The 25,000-nt window shown below is 37.4% G+C and overlaps 1 protein-coding gene across 1 annotated transcript in view; it reads right to left on the bottom strand.

Annotated features, from left to right (window-relative positions):
• The window catches only part of LOC311079104 (uncharacterized protein), an 80,603-nt gene that overhangs the window by 28,357 nt on the left and 27,246 nt on the right, over window positions 1-25,000 (bottom strand). The window contains exons 4-12 of the mRNA XM_084108300.1: window positions 12,554-12,655; window positions 11,187-11,525; window positions 8,289-8,660; window positions 7,263-7,622; window positions 6,958-7,044; window positions 6,776-6,868; window positions 6,533-6,607; window positions 4,600-4,713; window positions 814-948 (exon numbers count right to left, since the gene is read on the bottom strand). Of these exons, the coding sequence (XP_083964426.1) occupies window positions 814-948; window positions 4,600-4,713; window positions 6,533-6,607; window positions 6,776-6,868; window positions 6,958-7,044; window positions 7,263-7,622; window positions 8,289-8,660; window positions 11,187-11,525; window positions 12,554-12,655 (1,677 nt within the window). The remainder of the gene's footprint in view (window positions 1-813; window positions 949-4,599; window positions 4,714-6,532; window positions 6,608-6,775; window positions 6,869-6,957; window positions 7,045-7,262; window positions 7,623-8,288; window positions 8,661-11,186; window positions 11,526-12,553; window positions 12,656-25,000) is intronic.

A 25,000-nucleotide genomic window follows, 5' to 3' on the forward strand; every position in this document is an offset into this window, starting at 1 on the left:
TGTGTTCAACACGGAGGAAGAGTGTGTGTGTGTTCAACACGGAGGAAGAGTGTGTGTGTGTGTGTGTGTGTGTGTGTGTGTGTTCAACACGGAGGAAGAGTGTGTTTGTGTGTGTGTGTGTGTTCAACACGGAGGAAGAGTGTGTGTGTGTGTGTGTTCAACACGGAGGAAGAGTGTGTGTGTGTGTGTGTGTGTTCAACACGGAGGAAGAGTGTGTGTGTGTGTGTGTGTGTGTGTGTGTGTGTGTGTTCAACACGGAGGAAGAGTGTGTTTGTGTGTGTGTGTGTGTTTAACACGGAGGAAGAGTGTGTGTGTGTGTGTGTTCAACACGGAGGAAGAGTGTGTGTGTGTGTGTGTGTGTGTGTGTTCAACACGGAGGAAGAGTGTGTGTGTGTGTGTGTTCAACACGGAGGAAGAGTGTGTGTGTGTGTGTGTTCAACACGGAGGAAGAGTGTGTGTGTGTGTGTGTTCAACACGGAGGAAGAGTGTGTGTGTGTGTGTGTTCAACACGGAGGAAGAGTGTGTGTGTGTGTGTGTGTGTTCAACACGGAGGAAGAGTGTGTGTGTGTGTGTGTGTTCAACACGGAGGAAGAGTCATTCATATTCTTTTACGTTTAATTTCCTCTGTAATGTAATTCTTTATTTCAATTCAATTCAATTTTGCACATTACTTTATTGTAGAAATCAAATGAACTTGTTTGAAATAAATGCTGCATTTTAAAGACACTTTAATATTGTAAAGTTATAATTAATAATGTTTTCTTGCACTGTTCCTCATAAATGAATATGAATAGTTGATGAATGTAAACTGACCTCCTCTAGCAGAGCCGAAGCTGAAGAACAGGAGGATGAACTGCAGTGTAGGAAGAACATCAAAGCTTATACCAGCCAGAACATTGAATATAGCCGTGATCCGTTCACTGATCTCCACAGTTAATGTAGCCAACACTGTAGAAGAGAAACAACAATTAATAAATCATCCACATGTTGATCTGATTGAGCATTAATGTCATGATAATCGATAAGTACAGAAGTAAACTCACTTCACTAATTCATCATTTAATCTGGAGGGACAATCTTCACCATTCATTAACAACTATATAAACTTATAAATATCATATACAGTATATACTCAAAACATCTTAAACACAAAAGGAAAAACTCACTGTACTGAATCAAAACCATGTAATATTACACACATTAACAGCATTATAATAAGTGTGTGAGTCGTGTGAAGAGATTTAGTGTTTTACTGCAGAAATGATTCATGTTTCTGTTACAGTTATTTACTGTATATTCAGCTGAAAAATACTGTAATAAAGACGAGTAATAAACATCTCCATAATAAATCTCTGGAATTATTCACTGTAATAATAAAACACTGTTAATCACGAGAGCTTTTGTGGAGATAATGAAACAACATTATTAGTTATTGTAATGTTCAATTAAGTTGTCATATAGTTAATATTATTCCCTCAGAAACTGTAGATCCACTGATCAATAATAATAATAATAATAATAATAATAATAATATACTGAGATAAGTGGATCTGACCTCTATGTTTATTAAAGTGTGTAGTTGCTTTAGATGATTATGACAATCATGAATAATGACGAGCATCATAATCCCCTTTATAACCAGAACATGCTGAACGTGTGTCTACTGGAATATTAATATACAGTGTGTGTGTTTCTCTATGGATGATGAATCAGTGCTCTCAATCAGAGACTATATCACTGTCATCCGAGAACTTCACATCAAAATATTATAATCACAACTTATTATTATAATCACAACACTCAATGGTATTTAATGTAAACGGACAGGATAACTAACTCATCCCTGTGGGACACCTGTGCTCAGGGGCGCCTAAATATATAAATAAATTATATAAATAAATAAATAAAACCTAAATATATATAAACTTTTTAATCAAAACAAAACAATGACAACTGCAGATTTTTTAACATAACTGCACATATATGCCAACAATAAAATAAAGTTGACGTGTAAAGGGGGATTTCCACATCAGGGTTATTATAGTGCTACAAAACAGATCCAGTGATCACTAAATCAACAGGTTTTGAGGTTTGGAATGACGGGAATAATAAAGTCTATAGATGTCATTTAACGGCCAAAATTCAGTCTAAATGAACACATCAAACTGGATTATTTTAGTATTGTGTGTAACTTGCATGCAGGTTGAGGTAAGCTACTCACTGTTTCTAACTGCATCCAGTACAGACAGGAGGGGGTTTTTTGTCATAATGGTCAATGGTCATTGATTTCTGTCATTAATAAATATTTCATTTTCTTTATTTGTTATGGTAAAAAGAGCAAGAGACAGTCAGAGAACCCCACTCAGACTCCCTGGAATGATGCTCAGTCATGAACACAGTGTTGCTCCCCTTCTTTACTGGGACAGGGAGGGGGGGGGGGGGGGGGTAACGTTAGTTATGGGGAGACTGGGGTGCTGCTGACTGGACTGTTGTTTAGTCTGCTAAAATGTGCATGGACAATGATTAAATATGAATATCTTGCTAAACGTTTCCCTGCACTGATTAAATGTTGATGAAATATAGGCTAACACTAGCTATCTTATTTCACTATGGACAACAGGTTAATCCCACTCTCAGACTAAAGGCTACCCACCTTTCTTGGGGAAAACTGGGTTACAGATTGACACCCTTTCTTTTGTCTTTCCTCGCTCTCCCTTTTCTCTCTTTCCTTTGTTGAAAACCAGATTTTATTTCACTATGCAACATTGTGGTCTCTGTGTGTTTCTGGCGCATCGACTGACTGTCTGCAAGTTTAAACACGCGCACGCTAACGCAGGACCGAACCATTTCATGCAGATCCAGGGGGGTGGTCGGTCAATGTGAATGTGTACTTTTTGGTCAATGGGGATATTAAACTTGTATTGCCAAATTAAGTAAAGTCAAAGACATCATTCATGTTATTATTATTGAAATATACTCAATGATGATGGTTATATAGTGTATAATATAATACAAATTTTAATTTAGTTTTTACTTATTTGTTAGGGAATTGTCCTAACTTTTCCCCCCTATACGGCGCCCATGCCTGTGCTTCTACTTCATAGCTCTGATAAAGTGTGATCGAGTCGCAAATGAAAAGTACCACTTAATTAAACAATAATTCATTAAAAGGTGGGGCTTAATTGCATTAAAAGCAGAACTAAAATCAACAAATAATAGCTGTGCAGAAGATTTTCCAGATGTTTAGTAATAAAATAAGTGACTCGAGATATTAATCAAAAGTGTCCCTCTCAAACAAATATCAATGATAATATTGTGGTCAATAAAACAAAATGCATTTGATTATTAGTAGCCTAATTTCACGTTTATGTTTACGTTTCTGTCAGCATGAGTTGTCGTTGCCAACGCGTTGCTATGGGTTGCTTTGGTTGTTATGTGTTGCTGCTATGTGTTGCTATGGGTTGCGTCACTTGCGCGTGTCTTACTTTCAGTCTCTGTTGTCTAAAGCTCCGGAGTCTTCATGAAGGATCATGTGACACTGAAGACTGGAGTAATGATGATGAACATTCAGCTTTGATCACAGGAATAAATTACACTTTATTGTATATTCACACAGAGAACAGCGGATTTACAGTGGAATAATATGTCACTGTTTTACTGTATTTTTATGAAATAAATGCAGCCTTGGTGAGCAGAAAAGACTTCTTTTGAAAACATAAAAAAAAATATGAGCGATCCCAAACTTGTGAACTGGTAGTGTATATATAGGCTATATATATACATTTATAACATTTATCAGATTCTCCCAGCTGTGTGTAAACGTATAACCTCAACTATACATACAGGATACCTGGAAAACTACAAACACTGCAACATGCTGATAAACATATGTTACAGCAAAACTAATGAGCAAAACTATTCCATATTTCACTATTATGTCATTAATTTCCATGATTTGAAACACGATTGAACGCCTCAGAAACCATTTAAATAAGAGAGTGTGTGTAATCCTGAAGAAGATAATGATGAAGAGCTGAGAGAGTGTGTGAGGGAGAGCGGTAAAGACAGAAACACACACACACGTCTGTATAACGTCACTAATGTAATGTTAATATAGTGTGCTATCATGGATAATTGAGTATCCTGTGGATCGTAGGAGAATCTGTCCTGTGTTTAAATCACTCGATGGCCTGAGACTGAAGAAACTAAAGACTTGATAAACTCATGACTTTAACTGCTGATTCACACCATCATCTCAGTTTATGTCCTTTAATGGACCCTGACTTTCTTTATTACTCATTTCATACATTTTAAAAATGTACACTTTGATTTATTTGACTTTCTTTTTTTATTCTATTCTTTCATCACTTTTCTTTTTCTCTCTTTCTCATGTAAAACTCTTGAGTATGCAAATAAAATCTGCTTTATAAACTTTATAAATCTTTAAATGCTTTATAAATCCTTGTCTATGGAATTAACTGATAAATCAGGTCTGATATTATGGTTTGTATATTTTGTAACTTTAACTCCATTAATCTGGTAAAACATGATTTCACAGCTCATATCTGTCACTGACTCTTGATGGAAGGAAATACTTACAGTAAATAATATAGAAGAGGTTTAGCAGGAGCGCCATTATAAAGAGGGCTATAATCATCACACCTTCAAATCCGGCGTAATTCAGACTTTTGTCATAGGCAGATTTAAACAGAACTGGAATAAAGGAAGAGAAACAACAACAATTACTGACATAGAAAAACTAAATATTAATACAGATCAGAGGAATTATATAAACCCTTCTCATTTAAACAGAAGCTTTTATACACAACATTACAACACAGTCTCTGTCTGATCCTGACCCTTGACCTTTGTGCTGATTACATGACCCCTGACCCTGACATGACCCTGACACATGCTGAGATGATATTCAGAAGTAGCTTTAGCTTCAGTCTCAGTCACTAGCATGATGTCGACTGTAATAATTAATGCACTGTTTTCATAATGAAGCGGTGTAGATTATAAATGTGTTCAGTCACACAGAGATTCAGCGCTGAACATGTTGATATACTGACAACAACACAACAGTAACACAAGACACTTCACAGTATTAATGTCATGGGTTTAAAGGGGTGATGAACTGAGAAATCAAATTTTCCTTGAGCTTTTGACATATAAGAGATCATCATACTATAATAATATCCTGTAAGTTTCAGAACTGAAAACTGCCTTGTTAGTCCAATAAAAGCTTTTATAGACATCAGGCTCAGCAAACGACTCGTTTTTCAAAGTGGGGAACTATGACGTCAAAGAGGATAAAACACCGCCTCCACAAAAGAAGATCAACGCCTACTTCAACACGGCCTGTTTAGCCCCGCCCACCGATTCGCCCAAACATGCTAAATAACATAGGACGACATGATGATTGCTTACCGGATCGAGCTACTTCCAAGCAATAAACATGCAGTTTACTAAATATTGTGCGTGCCTGTTTGTGGAAGAAGACAGTCATAAGCTTCCTTCGGATTCCAGCATGGTTAAACTTTATTAAATCAGTCAATCACAATTTCCCGACGGATCTGCCAGCAACATGTAAGTAACCATGTGTACTCTAATGCCTGATCTGCGATCAGTGATTTCTGATGCGTAATTATTCAAGTTCAGATATTTCTCTTAAAATCGTTCAATACTGTTTATGCATCAGTGACTAAACGATCAACTTCACATAATTTCTCGTAGTATTATGAAAATAATCTTTTTTAAACTGTTATTAAATTATATACAGAAAGCGATCAAAGAACGATCCCTTTCCATTCACCCCAAGCTGTCAATCAAACAGCACAGCGCGAGCCGCGAGAGCTTATCTGGACACTTACCAAACTCGTGATGACATAATGACACTGTTACACTACACAACGAAGCTCTTACTGTATATTCACATCGTGTTTGCATTGTGATTTGGTGTAAGCATTTGTGAGAGTGCAAAAATTGTGTTGCAATGATAAGATCTTTATTCAAGCGATCAACAGACTGTCATCCGCTCAGTCAAAGCTCATCATGCTGCAACCTTTCATGTGATGGAATAGATTTAAATATAATGCTTTAAACGATACTTTTCACGATTTGTTAATCTCGATAGCTGTAATAGTAAAAACGTAGTAAAAGTTTTCGAGAGAGTTCATGTAATACTAGTTATTTCATATGCAAGCATGTCAGCCAATCACAGCAGTGGGCGTTTGCACTGCAGTCTCACAGCAGACACGCCCCTTAAAACGGAGCGTTCAAATCTTAGGCTGAAATCAGGCTTGGAAAAATGGCTTTTATTTATAAATTATAAAAAATTTTGATGTAAAAATCATACTAACATTATAAGGGCACCCCAGGCAACATTATAAAATAATAAAAAAATCCAGTTCATGACCCCTTTAAGATTTCCTGCTGGATATTGAGAATATTACATCATTTAAATGTAATTATTGTTCAACTGTTAATGTGCATGTTAATGTGTTTATGATAATGACTGTGGATTTTTTACCTGAATAAAAAACTGCTGAGAAAACAATATATTCTGTTCTAAAACTTAAATTCCGAACCCATATTTCAATCTTGCCTGTAAAACAGAAGAGATAAAATGATTATATCCACAATATCATTTACAACAGAAACACAATGAAACAAAAATGTCAATAAAACACTGAAACATTTTTTATGTAAAATCCATTGTGTACGATAATTCATATACTATATTAATCTATAAATAATAATAAGTCAGCCACACCTGTGAAGTTATTGATATACGGAGCCGTCCAGAGCAACATGAGAGGCCTCAGAAAATAAAGAGCAGAACAAGAGACCGACTCAAACACAGATCCTGAAACACAACCACACGTTACTGTACATCTACACAGATATATGAATAATCATAATGCATTGATAAACCATCAGTCCTGAAACACTGACCTTCAGAAAAACCCCAGAGGACAAAAGCAAGAAACATCAGAATATTTGGACAGAAGACGAGAAACATCTGAAGACGAAAGACTGTGTCTGAGAGAAGAGACAAAATAACACATGATCAGTTCATCAGGAATTATTACATTTAATAATTATTTCAACTATCATTATCAGTCATTCAGTTTTATTTAAAACACACATCTCTGTTCTTTCTGGCCATTACATTTATAACTGAATGAAACATAATATTATTAATAACTGAACACTGATGAAGGACAGAAGAGTTGCTCTTTTCTTTTCTGTTGACTCACCTAATAGTCTCAGCAACACATTTATCTTGGTTGAAAATTGCGTGTGATTCCAAGGAAAGCCACTGTGAACTGTACATGTGTATTCTCCTTCATCTCCAGCTCTCAGATCATCCATACGGAGGGAGATGTTTCCATGTTTAATCTCCTCAGTGAAGAAATGAGCTCTATCCTGATAATCCTGCTGCTGTTTCTCTGCTCGACTCTCACCACCTTCATACAGATGAACCGGATCCTCTAAGTCTGTTCTTCTCCATTCCACCTTCAGATCCTCCATTAGTACATGTTCATCTTCATAACAGGGCAGAACCACTGAAGATCCCAGAGGAACAGGTGTGTGACAAGAACGTTCCACAATGAATCCTGACAAAGAAAAACATATTTGAAATGTTAATGCAAAAAAGTGAGGCCTATTTTGTAATTGTGGTATTTTAATACCATTTTACAATTGTAATTTTGTAGACAAGGTTTCACAGTGATAACTGAAAAATAAACATTTATGTGAAATGTTAAGGCAACTACATTTATTAAGGGTTAATAAACCGCCACAGAAGGTTACGTTTGCTTTCACTTCTGAATTTACAGCAGTGAGAGAACTGAGGTCTGATCCGCTCATCATCCAGTCACACACAATCACATGACATGTCCTCAAGTCTCTCTAATCTGATCAGCTATACAGTGGCTTTGCACAACAGTAAAGGACACACAGGCGTTTTTTAATCATCCGCCTGAGAAAATCACCATCAGTATTTCTATTGAAGAACAAATAACACTGGATGAGGATAATGTAAAGTTTGTTAGGTTAATCAAATATTTGACATTTTTCTTCAAATCTTTGAAAGATAATCAGCGTTTGTTCAAGGCACTTTATTAAACTATATATCCACAGTTTCATTTGCTTTGTTTTCTGAATTATATATGTGAAGTACTTTTTAAATACACTTACTCAGTTTCAACTCTGTATTTGAAAACACACACTCCTCGTCTTTAAAACAGAACTTTACATCTATAAACTCTTTCATCTCTTACCCAGCATCATCTCTGTATCGGTTGAAAACACACACTCCTCGTCCCTGTAAACTTCACATCTGTAAACTCCTTCATCTTCAGCTCTCAGCTTCTTCAGACGGAGGGAGAAGTTTCCATCTTTGATCTTCTTATTGGAGAAATGAGCTCTACTGTGAAAGTCCTTGTGCTGTTTCTCTGGTCGAATCTCTCCATCTTCATACAGATGAACTAAAGTCTCTGAGTCTGAGTCTGTTTCTGTTTCTGTTTCTGAGTCTGTTCTTCTTGTTCTTCTCCATTCCACCTTCAGACTTTTCTGGAACAAGCTTTTGTCAACCTGACAGGGCAAAACCACTGAAGATCCCAGAGGAAACACTTTACCTGACATAAGGAACCCTATAAAGGAATAGAAACATGTACAGAACTCAAACACACCACACTTGTATAACAGCTGGTCGATCATTCACAACATGCTATTAATGAATTAATTTGGTTTAATATCAAAAATACAACAAAATGATCTGTTTTCAGAGCATGAATTATTTCAATAGCAAACAATACAACATGTGTTTTCAATCGCTCTTAGAGGTGCTGAATGAGTATTAAATCAGAAAATAATACTGTCATTACCATATCCTGTACAAGTGATAATGTGCAATTATTACCTTAAAGGGGGGGTGAAATGCTCATTTTCACTCAATCTCCTGTTAATCTTGAGTACCTATAGAGTAATACTGCATCCTTCATATCTCCAAAAAGTCTTTAGTTTTGTTATATTTATAAAAGAAAGATAGGCTGTACCGAGTCTTTCCGGAAAAAAACGAGCGGCTGGAGGCGGGCCGTGTGGGCGAAGCAAAAGCTGTGCTAACGCGCCGAGCTAACAACACACAGAGACATTTGTTCAACAGTTTTACTCACCGTCCGGTTCCAACGCACGACCGCGAACCTTTATCATTGTGACTGCTCGATCCTTAAGCATTAGACGATCTGCAAATCCGTCGATCTGGGCTTTGTTTATAAAACAATCATCGTCGAAATGCAGGGAACAAAGAGTCTTGCACAACCTCCGTTGATGCTCTGAAAAAACAAACTCCATCCACTGTTCCCTTAATGCTGGGTTCTTTGGGAATCTGTGCAGGGTTGTCTTGCCCTGGCAACCAAAAACACACTTCTTTGGTAACATTGGGTCTCATTCATGAAACATTCGTAAATATACGAGTAAATATGTGAGTGATTTGCGCGTAAAGAGATATTCCCGAAAATTCTTCTCCTGATTCACAAATACTTCGTAAACGTCAGATTTGATAGTGAAATGTGTGTGTGGGTTAATGAATTCCAATCAGTCGTAAATGGGACGCGCGTGCACGCTCATTCTTAATTACCATAAATCCCGCCCATTAAAACTGACTGACAACTATATGGGCATCATATTATGACCCCAAACGAAGGATTTCAACATGTCTTCCCAAAAGCGAATGAAGAAGAGAAATTTCTCAGATGCAGAAATTGAAGTTTTATTATCAGAAGTTCATTCAAAACGCCACATTTTATTTTCAAGCGTACATAGTGGCGTATCAGGTCCTAAAAAATGATTTTTTTAGGTAATAATGCTTAGGTAAAAATGCTTGGCAGCATATTATGCAGTTAATGGAGTTTCATCTGTTAATCGAACAGTCCCAGAAGTGAAAAGAAAATGGTTCGACATGAAGCTTGACTGCAACACTTGTAACTTGCGGACTTGTAAAAAAAAAAAAGAATAAACAGCTTGAATATAATAAATAAATAAATAAAAAAATTTAAAACAAGACTTGCGGACTTGTGTTCCGTTTGCAGATGCTATTACTGGCTCTCATAATAAAAGTAAAAAGAAAAACCGTATGTAATTACTATATATAATATTTTTAAAATGCTGTGTAAATATGTAGGCTACCCGATTACGGTGAATTAAAAGGCAGCCTTATTAATGAGCAAACGTTCGTACGTTAAACGCACTATTTATGCGTGGCTGGGAGCAGGTGTAGATTTCTTTCGTACCAACTAACATTTGGGAAATACGAACATTTTAATGAATCCGAAAATTTACGCCAGAACCACTTTACACACGATTTACACAAAAATTCGTTCTGCTCGTGTTTCATGAATGAGACCCATTGACTTCCCTAAAGCCGGGCAGAGCGCTTTGATGGGCGTACTGCTTTCGCTATCTCGCTCTGGTCTACGAGTGCGCGCGCGCCCTTCCGGAGAAGTGCCCTTAGGACCCGTATATGGAAATTCCGCTATATCTGACGTCACACATGCCCATACTCGAAAAAAACTTTCCAAAACTTGTGACAAACCGGAAGGAGCATTTTTGGCACAGAAATACTCCTTCAAACGTACAATTTAATTTTTGAAACTTTGTCCATGTTTAGCATGGGAATCCAACTCTTTAACAGTGTAAAAAACTCAGTATGCATGAAATAGCATTTCACCCCCCCTTTAAGAATCTACACTTGATTTAACCTATAAAAAATAATCAATCTATATATATATATATATCATGCAGACTTATTTGTCATGTCTACATGTTCTTACAGTCACTGAACTACAGATGATCTTTTAAGGGTTTACAATAATCATGTTTGTGAACAGAGAGTATACGGTCACTGAAGACCTGCTGTTAACATATATATGACATCTGAATATGTATTTATAATCCTGATTATATAGTAATAGCTCTCATTATAGATCCTGAATATATAGTTATAAATATATATTCAGATTTATACATATTCAGGTATCTAGAGTTATCTTGTCTCAAACATGTAATATTGATGCATCACTAAAACACTGAATAATCAAACCAGTTGAAACCGGTCCTGCACTGTATCATTGATAAACTATTAAGAGTCGAGTTTGATTTGTTTGTATCGGTTTACTTACTCAGATCCACATTTGTCTTGGCTGAAAACACACAATCCCTCTTGTTGTAAACTGTACATGTGTATTCTCCTTCATCTTCAGCTCTCAGATTGTCCAGACGGAGGGAGAAGTTTCCATGTTTAATGTGTTCAGTAAAGAAATGAGCTCTATCCTGATAATCCTGCTGCTGTTTCTCTGCTCCATCTTCATACAGATGAACTAACGTCTCTGAGTTTCTTCTTCTTCTTTTCCACTCCACCTTCAGATCTTCAGTGAGTAAGTTTGGAGGAACATGACAGGGAATAACCACTGAATCTCCCAGAGAGAAAAACACGTAGCAACATTTTTGCACAATCAAACCTGAAAAGGAAAAGACGTTTCATTTCAGATGTGAGATAAATGTTGAGGAATAATAACCTCACTATCAGCCTCTGTCTAGGCTGTTTTAATCACACTAAATACATCAGCATATACAGTACAGCCAAATGTTCTGTGACACTGTCAGAAAGACATGAGCAGAAACAGTTTGTTCACACTGACAGTGATTAAATCACCGGAGGTCTCGAGGTCACTGTGCTTTTGGTCACTGTAGAATAAAACTGCATCATGTCAGATCACTGTACACACTCCCATTGGTAGTCAACACATTTTGAAATAAGGGTCTTGAGAGTAATGGTCTGTTATTAATAACTAGGAAGTAATGCAGGACTAATGAGTAGTTCTACATTAACACTTCAACTACTGATATTAATATCACATGTAGGACTGAGATAATTCCTTAATCAATAATAACTGAATGAGATTAGCCTCATTAATAACTATCAACTAACTATGACAAATTATAAATAATTACCAAATAATTACTAATCAGAACATTAACGTGTCTGAGATGTGTGTGACTGTCTTTACTTTACTCTAAAGATGGTCATAAAACGCATCTCTTATTACTCTAGTGATCTGGATCATCATTTTAAAGTGTAAAAATGATTTCCCCCATTACTGTACACAATACTGATGAGCAATCTGTCTCTAGGTTTTGCTATAGTTTTCCTGAGTTTAGCTTCTAGTAACACATTTAATGATATAAATTCAACAATACTTTAACAGCTGCTACCAGAAATGTCTTTATGTTTTATAATTTAAGTCTTATCTCAACTCGGTGTTGTATTTGTCGAAATATTAATAACTAATGATAACTCACATTAATTAAACTCGTCATCTGACTTCTTGACTTTTTCTAAACTGTAAATAAATCCATAGTAAAATCAGCAGCAGCTGTTTGATTTACACACTCAATAAACACTAATTATGATGCTGTTATTATTATTATTAGGTTCAAACTCATTTCCCACTGAATAAATCAGAATATGTTCCTGTTATATGTGTACCTTCAGTCGGAGATCTGCAGTAGATCAGACAGCAGAGCAGAAGTGCAGATCCAGATGCAGAGATACAGAGAATCAGCATTATTATGTGTAGAGCAGAGAAACCTGTCAAACACACACACACTTATTAATGCTGTTATTGTGCAGTTCCTTATATATATTGCACAAATGTGTCCCTAAGATATGATTAAGTAGGAACACACACATTTAGCTAAAAGGAGACATTCAATAATAGATTTATACTGTGTGGCGAGCAGGACGAGGCCGAGGGTCGTGAGAGAGCGGCTCGAGGCCGGTGGCATGATTACTCTGATGAGCGACACCTGTGAGACGCACCGGTCTTGTATCTCTCACGGAGGAACGGAAGCATAAAGGAGGAGCGACGACAGTGAAGAGCGAGAGAGGAGCAGTGCTGCGTTTCGTGCTGCGTTCCAGTCCACTTTTAGACACACACTTGCGAACTTCTTGGGGGAATCCCTCCCTGCCACCATTTTGAAGTGCGTTCCACTTCGTGAAGTGGACGAGGGAAGTTTATATGGACAGACCCTCGTTCCCTCGATTTTGACCGAGGGAGCGAGTCTGCTTCAAATGTACACTTCAGGGACCTATATGTCCCACAATGCAGTACGATTGTGACGTCACCACAGATCTCGTCTAATCACCACCACACAGACAACTCTATGATATATTAATTATATATTTTTTTTATTTAAAACAACCCAAACACACCTATAAACATTTGGATGATGCATTAAACAAATTATTAAAGGGGGAAAAAATTAAATAATACATCAACTCCACAGCTGATTCCAAGTGATCAAGGGCTTAGGACGTTTCAGTTCAGCCCGCCGCAGTTTCCGCCAGTAGTGGGCACTCGCAATGACGTACATCCGAGTGAACGAGATGGAAGGAAGTTAGTGAGTGAAGGGCATGACAATTTTGGACTGTTCCAAAATTGTCATGCCCTTCACTCACTAACTTCCCTTCGTCTCGTTCACTCGGATATAGCCTACGTCATTGCGAGTGCCCACTACTGGCGGAAACTGCAATGGGCTGAACTGGAACGTCATTTGACAAGCCAAAACTGTCCTTTTAATAATTTCATGCAAGTATTATGAAAAACAGAAATGAAAGGAAGGATTAAACTGTGCTTTGTGTGTGACTGAAGTAACAGCTAACATGTCTATCGTGTCTCTCGTGAAGATCTCTGTCCTAAACTGTGTGTGCTGCTATTAGCTGTGTGAACTCATCTGATCTCAGAGGAACTGACACTCTACACTCATTTCTTTGCATTTTAATGCGGTTTAGTTTTTGTCCATTAAATAAATTCATTCATCGGAATAAATCAAAATCACTTTTGTAACGTGATTAGGTGATTGACAGCAGCGTTTGCCTATCAGCAAGTAGTAGCCTATCTTCTATTTGAAGGCTGATTGGCTGTTACCTGGGATGTGTCACGTCCGTTTTCCCCTTTTGTTTGCTCGTGTTGACGGTGGTTGTAGGTAAGCGTGCTATGTTTTAATAGAGAGCCTAAGTCCCTCCCCTTCCGGTCGACCACCATGGGACCTTATTTCGGAAAAATATTGTATGGTAGTCAATGGCGAGAGACAACAAATATTTTGATCTCGTTTGAATTGTGCCCTGAATTACACATATGATGTTTGTCAATTTAAAATATACATTTTAAAGTCAAGAAATTCGCAGCTTGATGTAAAACTGCTGAGGTATAAGACTGTGAAAATACGTAATTACAAAGACTCCAAACCCCCGAAGGCGCACATGAGATGTAGTTCATTGAGCGATTTTCACATAAAACTAAACGTTACTCTTCTGTTTTATGACAAACTGCGACTTTCTTGACTTTCATAATTACCTTTTAAATTGACAAACATCATATGTGTAGTTCAGGGCACAGTTCAGACGGAATAAAAAGATAAGTTATCTCTCGCCATTGACTTCCATACATATTTTTTCCGAAATAAGGTCCCATGAGCCGGAAGCGGAGGGGCGGGACTTAGGCTCTCTATTGGTGATAATTTTGGGAATTGTTGGGGTGTGCATAACTTGAAATCGTGTTTATGTTAATCATAGTGCAGCTTTATGCTTTGGTGCTGGTGTCCTTTCGTACTGCTCAGTGGATTTGAAGACTCGCCTCTCAGGTATGTTTATTGTTAAGAGCTTGTTATATATAGGGCTGGTATGGTTGTGTGGGCTTAACATTCTCTATGCGTACTAAATAGGCATGATTCCCTGTATCCCATTGTGTTATCGGTGGGCATGACTCTGACCAATCCGTTGTTACGGTTTATCTGGTGACCGTGTTAACTGGTGACCAACTTCCTGTTCAGGTCATCCGCTGCAGATGTGAGCAGATTCGTCGATTCTGAAAGCACAAACAAACGCGATATTAAGCTGTCTAATAAACGCAGACTTGCTCGTTACATGCCTTTCGTATTCTTGTAAAGATGACAAAGTATTGCTATGATCTAAAAAAAAAAAAAAAAGTCATTTTTCCACGGGTTTCGAACGCGCGCAGAAAAGAGATCGCTCCGTGAGAACACCGTGATAAACATGTTGAGCTATCTCACTATAATATCCGTTACTTACTTACATGGAGTCAATTCACGATGTCATTCTCGGCGTGACTTTATGCAGCTGTCCGAATCAAAACAATGTGCCCGTGTTAACTTGTGACCTCTGTGTGTTTCCTATTACAAAAACTCACCATGGCGTTATTTTAGAAAATGTATACCGGTACTACATGGTTTATGATTTCAAAGCACATTACATGGACTCTGTAGTCAGACAATAGTACATAATTGTGGCTACTACAGTTGTATAACAACTGCTGGTTATTAATGAAAACATGGTTCTGTGTCGTCAGATACTAGCTGATGTCTCAGGTGATGAATATAATAACGTTATTTACATGTTGCTTTCAACGTTATTTTATCCTAAAATTAATTTAGAAACATATGTGACTTCATTTACTTTGTCGTTGTAATACTGTATGAAATGTAAACGTCACATTGTAGTCGAAATTATGCGTATACACATTAACTGGTAACTTGTCACTTGCGTTCAATAGCTCTATATAAACAATATAAACTTTGTTCTGTAGTCGAAACGTTTCACATACATGCTACTGTGTGAACGTTTTACCTTGTGACTTACATTCAGTAGGCGATATATCAATTATTTAAAAAAAATAAAAAATAAAAATATATATAAATATATATATATATATATATATATATATATATATATATATATATATATATGTATATGGGAATATATTGCACAAAAGCAGTCGATATGTAGCCTAAATGAGGGACTGGTTTGATCATATGAAAATACAATTAGAATACAATACAACATCTGCTTGATGCGGGATTGGAATTATGTAATAGTACAGTTGCAAATAATTAAAGTGATTCTCCAGCAACAACGTTGCTAATGCTACTTTAGGCTAAAATATGAATACTGTTTGATTATATGATTAGAAAAGTCACACTGTCACAAGTAAGGAATCCCATTCACATAGCTAAACACTGGTATTGCATAGCGACGCCCCGTATAACACCATATGTTGTGATCCAGTGGTTTACTGGCAAACATTCTTACATTGGCAGGCTTCCCACATACATTTGTTTTACCAATTGTAAAAAAAAAACAAGAAAAAAACTCTATCCTCTAACTAAAGCATTAATTTGTTGATTTAATTTAAGATTATTGTATAGATAATTACAGACCTCAAATCTCAAATCTACCTCTCCTGTCAAAAATACTAGAAAAGGCAGTATTTTTACAACCAAGTTCCTTTTTAGAAAGAAATGGTATCTGCAAGGATTTCCAGTCAGGATTTAGACCGTATCACAGTACTGAGACTGCTCTCATTAGAGTTAAAAATGATTTGCTCTTATCATCCGACTGTGGTTGTATCTCGCTATTAGTGTTACTGGATCTTAGTGCTGCATTTGATCCTATCTTTTGAATAGACACGAAAATTATGTTGGCATTAGTGGAAATGAATAAGCATGGTTCAAATCATACTTATATGATCGTTACCAAATTTTTAGCAGTAAATGAAGAGGTATCATATCGATCACAAGTTCAGTATGGACTACCTCAAGGCTCAGTACTAGGACCGTTGTTTTTCACCCTGTATACATACTACCCTTGGGAGATATCATTAAGAAGCATGGGGTTAATTTTCACTGTTACGCTGAAGATATTGAGCTCTATATTTCTTCGTGCCCTGACGAAACATAACAATTCACAAAATTAACAGAAAGCATAGTTAATATAAATTTGATCACCAGTAATTTCCTACTACTTAATTATTTTTATTTATTTTTTAAAACTGAGATTTTAATTATTGGACCAAAAACCTCCGCACACAATAATCTAGAATAGCCTATACCGTCTAACACTTGAGGCAGCAATGTTATGTTTTCATTTAAGTCAAAGCTTCATGTAAAGCTTTTACTACACCGACTCCAGTACCACTTTTCCCATATGCAGAATATGTGGTCTGTGTAGGGCACTAACTAAGGGGGCACCATCAACACCCATATGGGCCCTATCAACACTCCGACACCCCCAAAAAGCAGGTTCGGACTGTACATTCAGGTAATGACTCATTCACTTTTAGATAGTATGTTGTAAAGCTGCTCACATTAAATAGTCAACAAACAATTTAGAGAGGCTTAAAGGGATAGTTCACTTTGAAATTCATTTTTGGTATGTTTTAGCTTACCTTAAAGGCATCCAAGATGTAGGTGTCTTTTTTTCCGGAGTAGTTTCAATTTTGATATTTTTTGGTCAAACCGTTCTTGTCTGTCAGTCATATAATGCAGGTATATGGTCACTGTCTCAAATCAGCATGCACAAAGTCCAAATTAAACAATTCCCCATCGTCCAAATTAAACAATTCCCCATCGTAAGTACACATTGATGGCTTAAGACACGAAACGAGCGGTTTGTGTGAGAAAACGAACAGTATGTATATAGTTTTTGTCCTCTTGTAAACACACACACCCAAATGATCAGAGGACGCGGGTGCTTCGGTCTGCGCAAGCGCCGGAAAGCGCCGGAAAAGGTCAGAGGGCGCGGGCGCTTCGATCTGCGCAAGCGCCGGAAATTATCTCTCGCGCGTGTACGTCACTCATTGTTTACACAGAGATTTCGGAAGCCTTACCTTTCACTGTGAAGATCTAAACATATTTAGACGTACAGGAAATGGCAATGGAAGACGATTTCGATATATCAACAGACAACGTTGAATTTTTTACACAACCATATTTATTTGAACCAGAGTACACCGATCAAGAATCACGAATGGAACATAGCAATGCCACAGCTACAAGACGACGAGGACATTGACAGTACCCCGTCATACACCTGCCTGACTGAAGATCCCGAGTTTTCTCCGCTGTTGAGCCGCTGCGTTTTGCACGTTGGCAGGTGTATGACGGGGTACTGTCAATGTCCTCGTCGTCGTCTTGTAGCTGTGGCATTGCTATGTTCCATTCGTGACAACATATGCTCTCTACTTCTGTTGGCATCTCACAACACTTGCTACAAGAACACCACCAATTTTGCAGAGATCTCTGTCTCTCTGAGGCTTGAAGACGTGCTGCTGCAGCGGATGCTTCCTCTATCGCTCTGAGTTCTTGATCGGTGTACTCTGGTTCAAATAAATATGGTTGTGTAAAAAATTCAACGTTGTCTGTTGATATATCGAAATCGTCTTCCATTGCCATTTCCTGTACGTCTAAATATGTTTAGATCTTCACAGTGAAAGGTAAGGCTTCCGAAATCTCTGTGTAAACAATGAGTGACGTACACGCGCGAGAGATAATTTCCTGCGCTTTCCGGCGCTTGCGCAGATCGAAGCGCCCGCGCCCTCTGACCTTTTCCGGCGCTTTCCGGCGCTTGCGCAGACCGAAGCACCCGCGTCCTCTGATCATTTGGGTGTGTGTGTTTACAAAAGGACAAAAACTATATAAATACTGTTCGTTTTCTCACACAAACCGCTCGTTTCGTGTCTTAAGCCATCAATGTGTACTTACGATGGGGAATTGTTTAATTTGGACGATGGGGAATTGTTTAATTTGGACTTTGTGCATGCTGATTTGAGACAGTATCCATATACCTGCATTATATGACTTACAGACAAGAACGGTTTGACCTAAAAATATCAAAATTGAAACTACTCCGGAAAAAAAGACACCTACATCTTGGATGCCTTTGAGGTAAGCTAAAACATATCAAAAATTAATTTCAAAGTGAACTATCCCTTTAAAGTAAAGGGGGAAAAGAAAAAAAAAAGAAAAAAAACCTATGGATTTCGTATACGAATATATCGTATCGTATACAATATATTGTCTGCAGGTAGAAGTTAAACATGGCAAATAATGCAGTTTTCATAATGCCATCAATTGTTTTTTTATTTCGACACATTGCGCTTTGAGTAGCCTATATGGTCATGATCAATCGGAAACTTGTGTTTTGACAGACTGATTCCATTTTGAGTCTGGGTTTGCTATATTTTGATAGTTAGCTTATATAATAGTTTTATCCCCCTTTATTTAACAAAATAAATAATTGTTGTTTTGGCGGGAAAAAATAAGATTGTGCTAACTGTAATGCAGGTGTGTTCATGTAAAGAAACAAAAGTAGGCTGTTTGACCTAAATGGAGTGTATAAGAAAAGGTACTTTAATTAATAAATGCTTGTTATCAATTGTACAAAAAATTTAATTGTTTACTTACAATAATAGCAAGTAGTATTTTGAGAATAAACTTTACATTCCAAAAACTGCTATAATCACATGACATAGCTGATAAGTTAACTCACCTTTACAATGTAATCTTTATAAGCATCTACAATGTGACATTTACATTTCATACAGTATTACAACGACAAAGTAAAGTCACATATGTTTCTAAATTAATTTTAGGATAAAATAACGTTGAAAGCAACATGTAAATAACGTTATTATATTCATCACCTGAGACATCAGCTAGTATCTGACGACACAGAACCATGTTTTCATTAATAACCAGCAGTTGTTATACAACTGTAGTAGCCACAATTATGTACTATTGTCTGACTACAGAGTCCATGTAATGTGCTTTGAAATCATAAACCATGTAGTACCGGTATACATTTTCTAAAATAACGCCATGGTGAGTTTTTGTAATAGGAAACACACAGAGGTCACAAGTTAACACGGGCACATTGTTTTGATTCGGACAGCTGCATAAAGTCATGCCGAGAATGACATCGTGAATTGACTCCATGTAAGTAAGTAAGTAACGGATAATATAGTGAGATAGCTCAACATGTTTATCACGGTGTTCTCACGGAGCGATCTCTTTTCTGCGCGCGTTCGAAACCCGTGGAAAGATGAGGTTTTTTTTTTTTTTAGATCATAGCAATACTTTGTCATCTTTATAAGAATACGAAAGGCATGTAACGAGCAAGTCTGCGTTTATTAGACAGCTTAATATCGCGTTTGTTTGTGCTTTCAGAATCGACGAATCTGCTCACATCTGCAGCGGATGACCTGAACAGGAAGTTGGTCACCAGTTAACACGGTCACCAGATAAACCGTAACAACGTGTCTATAAAGCGTGCTATCTGGCATGATATCCTGATGGTAAGTGTTTAAACGCAACTATAATTGGGAGTGGGGATAGTGTTATGATTGGTAACATCTCCTTTTGTGTTCGTTAGAGGATTCTCCCTCTCGTTCTCTGCCGTGATTGTTTGCTGCTGTCTTCGCGCTGTTAAAGCGCTGCGGTTTATACAGATGCGATCATCACCATTAATAAAAGGGGACTGCTCGTTTGGTTCTTATTGTGGCGTTTTAGTGCCCTGCTTCACATTTCTGGCTTGTTTGGGAGGCCTGATGAGCTCTTTTCGCTTGTATAGGAGCTAAACTGGCCTCTGTTTCTTTTCTTTTGATTTAAACAATTTAATCATTTTTTTGTTTGTTTTCTTTTACTTTTAATTCTGTGGAAGTAAAGTTTGTCTGGCTTGGTTGAATTGATTTGCTTTTTCTTTTCTTTATTTTTGTAAAAAACAATTAACTGGTTATAGCTCTGGATGCATGTGATCAATCATCTATTAATGCAACTCTATTTGTGTGTGATCATCTACTGAGGATTTTCAAAACACCTTCTCTCAAATCGCCTTAACTGACATGTTGCAGTTCGGAAGTAACAGCAGACTTTAAAATTGTTGAATTCAGATTCAGTTAGAATTTGTGACATCAGCTGTGTGACTTCCGGCAACGACATGTCGTAAAGATGCATTTTACTGAACAATGCTCTTCTAAATTCAGAAAAATTTATTTGTGCAAACTTTCAGCAATTCTCTCAATATCTTTAGGATCTAAAGATGTTTTGACAACAGTTTGTATTTGGACAACAGAAGAGTTGTGAGTAACACTTTCAGTTCCCTGAGATCTTCTCCTAGCCCCACAAACCTGCACTGAATCTACAGGCTCATCAGTTACTGATTGGACGGCTACATCTGTTTCAAAGAAAGCTTTTAAGTCAGGATAATTGTTATCAGGCTGACTAACTTCTACCACATCAGTTTTTTCTGCATCTTTGTTGCGGTTTACTTTCTTAGTCACAGAAGATAATCTAGCACGGAGCTCTTTGATCTGTTTCTCTAGCTCTGAGTTGCGCTTAGACTGTTCTGTAGCTAGGGTTAAACCAAATTCTCTGTGACAACAGATAATGGCTTTCACATTGTTCTTGCGAATACTTTCTCCTTAGCCTGGGTGCCAGCCCGAACCCCGCCCACAACATTTTTTGGTCGGGAAGTTCGGTCTGGACTCGCTCCGTTGAGGAGCTATTATGCCCGAACAAAAATTGTTCGGACCAATCAAATTGTCAGGGCGGGCTTTATACGATGATGGACAGATGAGCAACGGTAACGTAATCATCCACGTCACCAAAGAGCGATTGATTTGAATTAGTTTACAACAAAGATGACTGCAGCTGGAGAATTGAGATTTAACGAGTTCACATTTACAAATAAGTCAGATAGAATAAATGCGTATATAAGATTTCACGAGTTCACACAAATAAGTCAGATTTAATAAATGCGTATATGACGTGCTGTCCGAGGAGAGGGCTGTGGGCTCGGTAGCCATACTCCCCCCGTATTCCTGGTTGTGAGAGAATTAGACAAGAGTGAGGATTCGGGGTGGTGGAGGGATGCTGAAAAACTGTCAAGGAGTGTTAGGTAAGTTGACAGAGTGAATATGCTTCCTCATGCTGATAGATAGGGTAACGTTAGACATGGTATTGTTTGATGACAAGTTGATATTGGATTGATTATTTGTACGTGCTCCTCCCGAACTTTGTTTATGAAACATCATGTGTAGATTCCGCCATCGCGTCTGTTATAGAAGATATCCACAGCGCATTCATTTTAAAAGAGGAACAGAGAGCCGCGACATTTTGTAGGTTGAAAATATGAATGAAGAACATGCGTCATTTACTCCGCTGCTCTGATTGGTTGTAGGTCTATCCAATTGAGTGCAGAGGTTTTTTTTTTTCCTGGTTCGGTTGAGACACGCCCCATAATCAAATCTCTATGGAGCAGTATCAGACTCACATTCTGACTAGAATATGAGTATGACGAAGTCAGGCTACTTTCTCCTAGTACCTTCTTACAATCTTCAATTGACCACACTTTGTCTGCATCAATGCCAAATTTCTTTGTTAAATTCAATCTGACTTTCTCAGTCACGATGGAGTCCATGTGCTCTGATAACAAAGACTTGAATTCACTGTCTGTCCATAAAGGTTTAATCAGTCTAGTACTTTTCCTAAACATTTTGTGAATTTCTTTTACCACAAAAAAAAAAAACATTAAAACTTCTCTCTACTGTCTACAATAGAGGGTACACTTGTTAACACAGCTTAACTATTGTTAACTTTCCAAATTACCACACTTAACTTCCCTGCTGACAAGAACAGAGGATCAACAGAAAATAACTAGCATATAAAGCTAATTCTTCTCTGCCTAAAGCAAAGGATACCAACTATTAGCACTTGATGCTAACTTTCTCTAGCTTACAGATCAAGAGCATACACACAATATTAACATGTAACTGTTAATCTTCCCTGCCTACAAAAATAGAGGATAAACCAAAATATTAGCGATTTACGCTAAAATCTTTCCTGCCTACAAAAACAGAGGATCAACAGAAATATCTAGCACGTAAAGCTAATTCTTCTCTGCCTAAAGCAAAGGGTACACAATATTAACCTGTAATGTTAATCTTCCCTGACGGGCAGAGGGTATCTTTCATCTCTAAACAAAACTTTTTTAGAGGATAACTTAGTTAACAAAACCCTGCAGCTGTCTGTTAACTCTTCTCTGAAAGGCGCAGAGGAAAAAACACATATACTGGTCTGTAGCGGTTCTTTGAATGGAGTGAAACTCACCAACCCTTGGTTGTACAGAAAAATTTCGTCTGGAACTCAGTCAGCTTTGTTGAGATCTTTGAGCTTGAAGTTTCAAGATTCAGTCTGGAACTCAGTCAGGCATTGAGATCTTTTTGGAGCTTGAAGTTTTCAATCTGGAGGAAGCTGGAAAAATTCAGTCTGGTAATCTTTGTTTAGCTGGAAGTTTCGCTCTGGATTCCAAAAGATGCAGTCTGGAAAGCAGATCTTTTGTTGATCTTGCTGTTTCAATCTGGATTCAGGTCTTTGAGCTTGAAGTTCTTTGAGTTTCCTTTTTCTCCATCCGGGTCACGGCACCAAGTTGTTGAGAACTTAGAATCGAAAGACCAGGAGACTTGGTTGTTTCTTCAGCAGGATTCTTTATTGGGAACACGAGCTGTCGGTAGCTGCAGTCACCAAGTCTGACTTGAAATGTTCTTTTACATTTTATATACATTTAGGGGCAGGAACCGAAAAAGACAGGTTTAGGAACCGGTTTTAGACAGAGCATTGCCCACCCTAATCCACTCAGCATATCTATTCAAACACCAGAGGTGGGAAGAGTACTTAAAATTTGTACTCAAGTACAAGTACCGTTACCTTGCTGAAATAATACTCAATTACAAGTAAAAGTACTGGTGTCAAAAAAGTACTTAAGTAAAAGTACAAATTACTCTTCTCAAAAACTACTCAGAGTACTAGTTACTAGTTACTTTTTAGCCGGCGATAGTTAATGTATTACCAATAAATATTCAATCAAATCATAGATTTATGTAGAAAATAGCTACTTTTAACACATTTTTACCTTATTGTCGAAGGACATTAATTAGTGGCCACGATACTGGAATTTCTAACTTCAATATGACACCTTGAAATATGTCAGTATTCAGTAGGCCTAGCCTATAATTTTTATACCATCGGGAAAACTACCACATACTAAATATTTGAATATCTACATTTTTGTCCATCCATTTTGTCAAGGCAATCATTATTTTCAAGCATAGAAAAGCACAACACTCATTGTAACAGTAATCTATTTGAATTGAAAAATTTAATTCAAATCTTCTGAAGAGACGCGTCCACTTTATACGGTGAGATTTTAATATAGGCTTTTGTTTACATATTTAAACATTGATCAATAACCATTACAATAATCTAACTTGGATATTTACTCACTCAGTGTATTTGCCTTTACAATAGGGTAACGTTAACAGTTGCAATAGCTCACACACAGCACAAGGAAGCTTGATTTCAAGCTGAATTTAATTTGCAAAAAAGACTAGATTTTTCATAACTTTTGACAACGTTTAATTCAAGAGCATGGAGAGATTGGAGCTGGACGTCATTTGAGTCTGCAGTGAGAACCACTTGGAGAGATTCGCGATTGCACATGATATGACCCAGTCCGAGAGCGCACACTCAATATCCGAGTCCAGTTCATTCGTATGAGAGCTCGCGTCCAGTTTTCTGCGATTACATGAATGTGCCCTCGCGTTATAATATTGCACTCGTGACATTTGCCATTAAAATATGCCATAGAAACTTGCAGGTATAAATAAAATTATGTGTAATAGGCCTACCTGCAATCCCGCGCTGAGAGGAGGCGGGTGTGTCAAACTCGCTGTCGTTGAGATGAGAGAATGAGAACGCGCTGCTGGTATCGTATCGGTGTATAGGCCAAAATGAGTATTGACAGATATTTCAGTACTGATATGTATCCAAATATAGATATTTTGACAATACTACTAATGTAGATTGTTGTTTCTCCAAACTTTCAGTCCAGCCATTAATCACTCTGAGCTCCTCGCCTCCTTCACTTATCAGCTCTTCAAAACCTGCTGCGACTGCGGCGGCTTTCATTCAGTCCAAATATCAGGGGTTTTATTGGTCCGTTTACGATCGAATATTTTTATTGGCCAATTCAAATTGTACTCAGTAACGAAATGTGATTTTACAAGTAGCGAAGTAGATTACT

The sequence above is a fragment of the Abramis brama genome, assembly GCF_963993115.1.
Source record: "Abramis brama genome assembly, chromosome: 1".
NCBI lineage: Eukaryota > Metazoa > Chordata > Actinopteri > Cypriniformes > Leuciscidae > Abramis > Abramis brama.